This window comes from Miscanthus floridulus, chromosome 18 (genome assembly GCF_019320115.1).
Source record: "Miscanthus floridulus cultivar M001 chromosome 18, ASM1932011v1, whole genome shotgun sequence".
In the NCBI taxonomy this organism is placed as follows: Eukaryota; Viridiplantae; Streptophyta; class Magnoliopsida; order Poales; family Poaceae; genus Miscanthus; species Miscanthus floridulus.
In genome coordinates this window covers 80,522,729-80,530,824 of record NC_089597.1, presented here as the reverse complement: position 1 = coordinate 80,530,824, position 8,096 = coordinate 80,522,729, and the positions used below count along the sequence as shown (strand labels likewise).

At 47.3% G+C, this 8,096-nt stretch overlaps 1 protein-coding gene across 1 annotated transcript; it reads right to left on the bottom strand.

Annotated features, from left to right (window-relative positions):
- Window positions 1-1,116: 1,116 nt before the first annotated feature.
- LOC136522894 (aquaporin NIP1-4-like) lies at window positions 1,117-3,520 on the bottom strand. Its single transcript, XM_066516694.1, has 5 exons — window positions 3,341-3,520; window positions 1,972-2,193; window positions 1,678-1,881; window positions 1,513-1,574; window positions 1,117-1,387 (listed from the first exon to the last, which is right to left on the bottom strand). Exons 1-5 carry the CDS (start codon window positions 3,518-3,520, stop codon window positions 1,192-1,194), a joined length of 864 nt encoding a protein of 287 aa, XP_066372791.1. The 3' UTR covers window positions 1,117-1,191.
- Between the last annotated feature and the right edge of the window lie 4,576 nt (window positions 3,521-8,096).

The window sequence follows — 8,096 nt, the reverse complement described above, 5'->3', positions numbered from 1 at the left end:
TTTTCAAATCAAAAAGTTGCCAGTTACAAAGTTTCATAACTTTTTGAGATCGACAAAGTTTATTTTGGTTGTTTGGTCATCTGTTCATCCGACATGGTCGTTCTAACATTGTTCACAAATCTTATATATCTCTCTTGTAGAGATATGTTAGATTTGTGAACAAATTTATTTTCACTTTGTCGTATGAAGAAAAGACCAAAACAAACATTGTACATCTTGATGAGTTATATAACTTTGTAGTTGAAAACTTTTTCATTTGAATTAATTTACTGCTTTAAAATATGCTTTGAAATTTTCTTTGCCGAGTGTAAAAAAATAACACTCGGCAAAGAAGCTCTTTGCCGAGTGTCAAAAAAAAACTCGGCAAAGAAGCTCTTTGCCGAGTGTCAAAAAAAAAACACTCGGCAAAGGCGTCTTTGCCGAGTGCCCGAAAAATAACACTCGGCAAACCACTTGGCACTCGGCAAAGAGCCGGTCTCCGGTAGTGCTAGACTCAGTTTACTTTGTTTCATCCAAGGATTGCCCAAGTTAAGATTTGAGAAAGATCTTGTGTGCGACCCATGTCGTCATGAGAAGATGGTTGCTGCTTCTCACCCACTTATGAACAAGGTTATGACCAAGCGACCCAACTTTTAGTCCTGGTTGGAACCACCAACCAGGACTAAAGGTCCCTTCTGGGTCAGCCTGCGGCGCTAGCTAGCCGTTGGACCCAGGACTAAAGCCGACTTTAGTTCCGAGCCCAAGGGCAACCGGGACTAAAGCCCAAAACCGTTGCTCAATTCTCTACTAGTGAACACATACTATAATCTTGACGTGTAATTATTTTACCAACAAAGAAGATAAAAAGAAACAAATGATACACCAAAATAAACCAGTACATGACGTAGATTCACATTCATAGCGATCATCGCCTCAGGTGATCTCTTATCCAAGTTCATTTGGTGTATGGTGTTTTTATGTCGATCATATCATGCATAACGCATTGATCGGAAAAAAAATCATGCATAGCTCAACAATGCGTCGACATTGAGACCATCATCTTCCTGCACGGCTGCACCTCACTGCATATACCTGCAGATTATTGTATTATATCACTCGAACGATAGACACGCGCGCTCATACGTGTACGTTGTGTGGATCCAAAACATGAACACGGCTCCTCCTCGATGGTTATAGCTCCTCGGCTGAGCATCAGTTAGTTTGTCTGGCGCTCTTGGTGACCTCGGCAAGCGTCTTGTCGGTGCGGCGGATGAGATTGTACGCCCACGCTCCGGCCGCCGCCCCGGCGAACGGCCCGAAGATGTACACCCACAGAGACCTGTACTTGTTCCCCACCAGCGCCGGTCCGATGCTTCTCGCCGGGTTCATCGACGCTCCAGACACTGGCCTGTCCATCGCGATCAGAAACGAGAAAGTTCAAATCTAACGAAACGCATGCATGCCGGTGGTGTTTTGTTGCACAACCTAGCTAGTTAACTGATGAGAGCAGTAAGCAAGCAGTGACATACGCACCCAGCAAACAGCGCGTTGAGTATGATGGTTCCGCCCACCGCAAGCCCAGCCATCTGCCCGACCTGCACAGCAGGCGTCCATCATCATCAGTTCGATGCGATCAGTATATAAGTATATGTGTTGCGAGCATGGATGGCTTTGTTATTATTATACTATATGTATTACCGCTCGGTCGTCGGTGGCCACGGCCATGACCACGAACATGAGGTAGAAGGTGATGAAGAACTCCAACACGAGCGACTGGATGTTGGAACCGCCGTGTGCATGCACCGTCACCGAGGCGCGCAGGTGCTGCTCGCCGAACATCAGCCGCAGCACCAGGCTCGCCATCGTCGCGGCCACCGTCTGCACCAGCATGTACGCCGGGACCTGCGCTGCGCATGTGCATATGATCAACATGCGACCGATCGAAATGTACCAGCAGCTATGGCTAATAATCAATGTCGTCGCGTGACATGCCTTCCTCCAGGGGAACCGGCCAGAGATTGCGAAGCCGACGGTGACGGCGGGGTTGATGTGCGCGCCGGAGACGTGTCCAACGGCATAGATCATGGCCATGACGGTCATCCCCCACACCACGGCGATGCCTGGGAACGTGGCCTTGCTGTTCATGTCGTCCACCGTGATAACCCCGCAGCCGGCGAAGATCAGGAAGAACGTTGCAAAGAACTCCGCAATGAGCTGGCCGATGGCGAAATAAGTGCAGAGAAATCTAGTCAGGGAATGCATGCAACGAGACACACTGCTAGCCAGCTACCTAGGTATATACGGAAACAGAATATATATACTGTTTTGCTATATTGCACCTGGGTGCAATCTGTGTACAGAATGCACCCAGGCCAACCGACGTACCTTGTCTGGGCAACCGGCCCAATTAACCCACTAATCAGGCGCGGGCCACACACCTCTACTCTCTCCCACGCCAACACCGTCCCACCATGCAGCGAGGCAGGCACACAACGAGTGTGCGAACAAGTTGCAATTTGTGTACGATGGAAATTGCAATCGGTTGAAGGGATGAGTTGAAATTTCGTGTACGACTGAAGATAGATGCAATCGGCTGACGGGCTGAGTTGGAACTTGTATATAAATGGAACTGCAACCAGCCGTCCAGGGCAGTTGCAACTGGCCAACCCAACCGGAATGCAACTGGCCTACCACTAAGGTTGCAATTTGTGTACGATGGAAGTTGCAATTGGTTGAAGGGATGAGTTGCAATTTATGTACGACTGAAGATGCAATCGGCTGACGGGCTGAGTTGGAACTGGTATACAAACGGAGCTGCAACCAGCCGTCCAGGGCAGTTGCAACTGGCCTACCACCAAGGTTACAATTTGTATACGACAGAAATTGCAATCGATTAAAGGAATAAGTTGCAACTGATATATAAACAGTGCTGCAACCAATCGTCTACGGCAGTCGCGACTGGCCTACCGGAATGCATGTCGGAATGACGTGCCTGGATCGGAAGGAGGATCGGAAAAACTGTACTACAGTACTACAACCGTACCTGTGCACTGCGCGTTGCGTGCAGATGGAGCAAACTAAAATTCGTGCTCCATCCAAGCAGCAGCAGACAAACAAGAGTGCTGTGTCCTCGTACTACACGCTACAGTACTAGTACCACTGTACGTGTATGTCTGTATCGGTTGCAGGCAAATGATGCCGGTAATACGCGTCTGTTGGTGGAAATGCCGGCAACAGCGTGTCGGGTGTACTCGCTACACAGAATGTATCCAGGTATATTTTAGCTTTGTCATATATATATATATATATATATATATATATATATATATATATATAATATACACACGATGATTATCATCACCTGCTGAATGAAAGAAACTGAGGCCGACATGCCGCAGAGCGCATCGTCGTCAGCCTCTGCCTCAGCAGCAGGCTGCGGCTCGTCGATGGCGTACGCTTCCGACTTGTCCTTCCTCCCTTCCTCCACGGACGCCTCGAACACCGACCCGTTGGTGTAGGAGTCGTCTTCTCGCCTTGCCATCTTTCTCTCTTCTGCTAAACCCTAAACGACGTGAACAGCAGGAGAATTGGCAGAGAATCGAAGCAGGGACGGAATCACTGCTGCTCGATCGAGCGAAACACTGCTTATATATCAGCAAGGAGTTGACGGGACAGCGGTCGCTGTCTTCCATATGCTCTGCTGAGCTTGTTTTGCTCACCATGCCCTGTCTCTTCCCTTCCTTCTTCGGATGCTCCGAGAGTTATTTCGATGTCTACTTTAATAATCATCGGAAATCCGGTGTTGAACCAGAAACTGGACATATACAAGAATTCAGGCGATATGAAATATGGCCAGAGGGTGACAAAAAATGAACTGGGGAATTCATCGGGATTCATCGGATTGACAGCAGCAACTTGTTGTGTGGAAAGTGACTTTTAAAATGCCTGTAGGCAGCAACAGACAATAAAATCATGAATGCATCTGACAGGTTCCAACGAATTCATCGGATTTTCATATGCAAGATGAACTTCTCTTGATTTCCGGAATAGGCAGATTTAGTACGAACACGTTGGGGATCTATGACTATTTGTTTAGGTCATAAATCATGGAAATTTCGTCATACCAATGAAATATAAGTGTTTGTGTGATGAAAACCTATTTGTCATAGATCAATGCGTGTTAAACCATGCTTTATTACGTAAGGCCATGTTTTTTGCACAATAGATTATTTAATGATCCTTACCGAGTCATAAATTTGTAACACTTGATTTTCGTCACTATCCAATCAAAAAAAGTCACTAAAATGCCTTGAGAACTATTAGCAAGCATCTGGAGTGTATGAAATAGAGCAGGTCCTACAGCCTTTAAGGATGGCCTTATACACAAGAGCAGCAAGTCCTAAGGAGGTCTTAAGCTCAAAAATCTTAGGATCAGCTCAGCTTGAGCGTAGGGCTCAGCAATAAAGAATCATGAGAGTGAAAGTGAGGAGATTTGGGGACATAGGAGGATACGCTAGTATAGAAAGAGTTTCTATTAGCGACACTTTTTAAATTCATAGGGCCATTTGGAACCGACAATGCGGCTAGTGAAAATGGAGAGTTCTACCAGCATCGCTGGTGTAAATCCATTTAAACTGGCGGTAGTCATAAGCCAACCACTTGTGTAAATAGATTTACACTAACGGCAAACTTGAGCCAATTGCCTTGTAAATATTTACACAGGCAATTTATATAACACAACCACTTGTCGGTATATTGGGGCCCCAGATACCCTCGCCACCAGAAGATAAGCCCGACTAGGATGGGGTGGGGATGAGCATGCAAGGAAGAAACCCAATTCGGATAGGGTACATCAACTACTTGAAAGATGAGATATATAGGCTTAGAAGCCAAGCAAATCATGTTGATCTACTCGGATCCGAGGATCTCCCTGTAACAAACTAGAACTGTAGGTCTATGTCATGCGGCATCCTATCTATAAACCCTACCCCTAGACAATATAAGGGGAGGTAGAGGCAACCCATTTGTAGACTTCACATGCACCGCTGGGAACCCTTGACAAACTCATCAATGCCCTCTGTAAAACCCGAGCATATGACATATGAGAAGCATTCTCCACTAGACACAGGGTACTCCAAACCCAAACTAGTATAAATTTGTGTCTCATGTTTTATCCCTCTGATTCCTACACACAAACATTGATTACTTGACGGACAATAAATCCTAAGACACTTAGCGTGCTAGGTAGGGGAACTTTATGCACATATTACTTTCAAGTGCTTCAAATGGAAATAATCTCCAGCATCGATAATTGTGACACCTTTCTTTAGGCACCATGATCTCCTTCAGCAGCTTGGATTATATTGTGGATCAACTTGGTGATCTGCATCTACAAGATCCCGAGCAAATCATGTAGGAGGGAGGAGTCGCACCCCCTCTACATGCTCCTCATCGACAGGGGGATGTCGTGGCTGCTAATGCACCTGCACTCGCACTTCACATGGATCTTCATCTCCGGGACCTCTTCATCAAGTACTGTCGTGAACATGCCCTTGACCGGGCCATTGACTTCCTAGTAAGATCCCTTTCATCGAGATCATACATAGCCGAGAAGGAGTTACCGCATGACATCCTCACTAGGTTCCCCATGGGCCTAAGGAATGTGGCCGCTACATACCAGCGTGCGCTTGCTATGAAGTTTGCACCTAAAAGCCCTAGCGCTCGCAACTCAAGCTTCATGGACATGTCAAGTACGTCTCGATGATCTAGAAAGCCTAGACATAGATATCTAAAATGTGACTTGCTCTTAGATCAACAACATGGTTGGGTCCTACTCAATAGAGTTCTTGGACTCCGACGACACAAGTGAGATGATGAAAGGTCCTTGTGTGGTTTTGGTAATTGAGTGACAACTTAGGTGGACTAATTGTGTTTATGTGAGATACATAGGTTATTAGTCCACAAGTATATGTGTGTGAGCAACATATGCCATGAAGGTGGAAATGGCTCGGAGATGTTGCAAAGCTCACACATGTGATGATGAAGGAGCGCATTGTACATGAGACATGACATTGAGTCATGTGATCAAGGTAGAGAAGATCAAGACATGACTTGGCTTGATAGACCGGTTGCAAGCGTGAAGGGCAAGTTGGAGGCTTTGGAGCGATGGACCGCGTGACGGTGAAACTTGAGCAAGACTTGGCGCTGATGGACGAAGGCAACGGTGAAAAGCAAGTGAAGTCAGATCGATGAACCAATACGGTCACGTGATGATATGAAGTGGATCATATCATTTGGTGATTGGTTGGTGCATGTGTTGCATCAACAATGGAGGAGATGGAATGGAATGCGCAAGCAAAGGTATAACCTAGGGCATTTCATTTCATCGGTCATAGGTGTGTAGAGAAGTTTATGACCGGGTTTACGATAGATGGCCGTACTATCAAGAGGGGAAAACTTGTTTGCATATCGGTCATCTAGTGCCACTTGAGTGATCTAACTTTGCATTGTCGCTAGGATCGAGTGGCATAGCAAGTTGAGTGGCTAATCCTTTGGAAAATGATTGTGAAAATGCTAACACACATACACATGGTGGTGTACACTTGGTAGTGTTGGCACATTTATAAAGGAGAAGAAGTTGGAGTTGATGTGGATCAACTCGGTGAAGAAACAGAGGCGAAAGGAGGTCACTGTGAGTGACCGGATGCTGGCCTCCACTAGACCGGTGCGTCCAGTCAATGGCAGCGGTGAAGGCGCAGGCGTCGGTCTTCGACCAGACGCTGGGTCACTTTGTGACCGGACGCATGGTGGGTGTGTTTGGTCCCGCTGACGTGGCGGCGCAGAGAAGAGGAGAAGGACTGACCGCCGATGCTATGTCCGATCGTGACCTACTGGATGCGTCCGGTCGCAATTGAGCGGCTCTGAGAGCTCTCTGGACTCGATCGGACGCTGCCCCTCCTGCGTCCGGTCGTGATCGAACTGACGCGTCCGGTCGTCATTTGGCTCTCTCAGGACCTCACTAGAAACGACCGGACTCGGCAGAGGTGCGTTCGGTCTTGGCACTGTGCTGCATCCAGTCATCACTTGACCGTTGGAGCGTGGTAGCTGACCGTTGAGATCAAGCGACTGAGGTTGACCGGATGCTGGACCGAGTGCGTCTGGTCACCCCAAGTTTTGCCCAGTGAAGGGGTAACGGATATTTTAGCCCGTGGGGCTATAAATAAAAGGTGGTCTCGGCAATTGTTGGTGCTGAGCACCTTGGGGGACTTTGTGTCCATGCTTGACAGTGCTTGGGAGCCCTCTAACTCACTCTAGCTTGATAGTGTTCATCCGATTGAGTGAGTGAGCTATTCTAGTGTGATTGCATCATGAGGTTGCATCGAGTGGCACTAGGTGGTCGTCTTGTAAGCCAGTGGTGCTTGTTACTCTTGGAGGTTACCACCTCCTAGATGGCTTGGTGGTGGTCTCTGTCGAAGCCCACAAGAAGCTTGTGTGGTGCTTCGGAGAAGAGCTTTGTGAGGGGCATTGTGCTTGCCCCGCGGGAGCCACGAAGAGCAAGTCTAGTAGAGCGAGACGTGAAGCGCGACAAGTGGTCCGGCCGAGTCAAGTGCTAGAGCTTGTGGTAGGCACTCCATGTGGGAGAGTGTGACTTGTGGGTCACCACTAGCAAGAGGACCAGCGGCAACCTTAGAGCTTGTCTCAATAGGGACGTAGCGTGTTGGCAAGCACGTGAACCTCGGGAGAAAATTCACCATGTCAACATTGTTCTTCCCATTGGTTTGTAATCCCCTTACACAAGCTAGTAATTGCTTTCATATACATTATGCTTGTATAGTTGCTCTTGTGACTAATTAGCTTGTGTAGCTCACTAGTAACCGTCTTGCTTGTGTAGCATAGAAGTAGCTCCCTTGCGTGGCTAATTTGGTTTGTTTAACCTTGTTAGTCACATTGCTTAGTTTGTGTAGCTAAGTATTTGTGCTCTCTAATTTGGCATTGGTTGCCTTGTTATTGAGCATTGCTAGTGAGCTTAGGAGCTTTGTGCTTTTGCTTACTAGAATTGTGTAGGAGCTCCCAGGTGTGTAAAATACTAGTGGCATAGGTTTGTGTGACCTTGCTCC

Coding starts and splice junctions, on each gene's coding strand:
- LOC136522894 (XM_066516694.1), bottom strand. CDS start 3,520: ATGGCAAGGCGAGAAGACGACTCCTACACCAACGGGTCGGTGTTCGAG. Junction 1,882..1,971: donor GCCGGTTCCCCTGGAGGAAG/GCATGTCACGCG, acceptor TGCGCAGCGCAG/GTCCCGGCGTACATGCTGGT. Junction 1,388..1,512: donor CTCAACGCGCTGTTTGCTGG/GTGCGTATGTCA, acceptor CGCGATGGACAG/GCCAGTGTCTGGAGCGTCGA.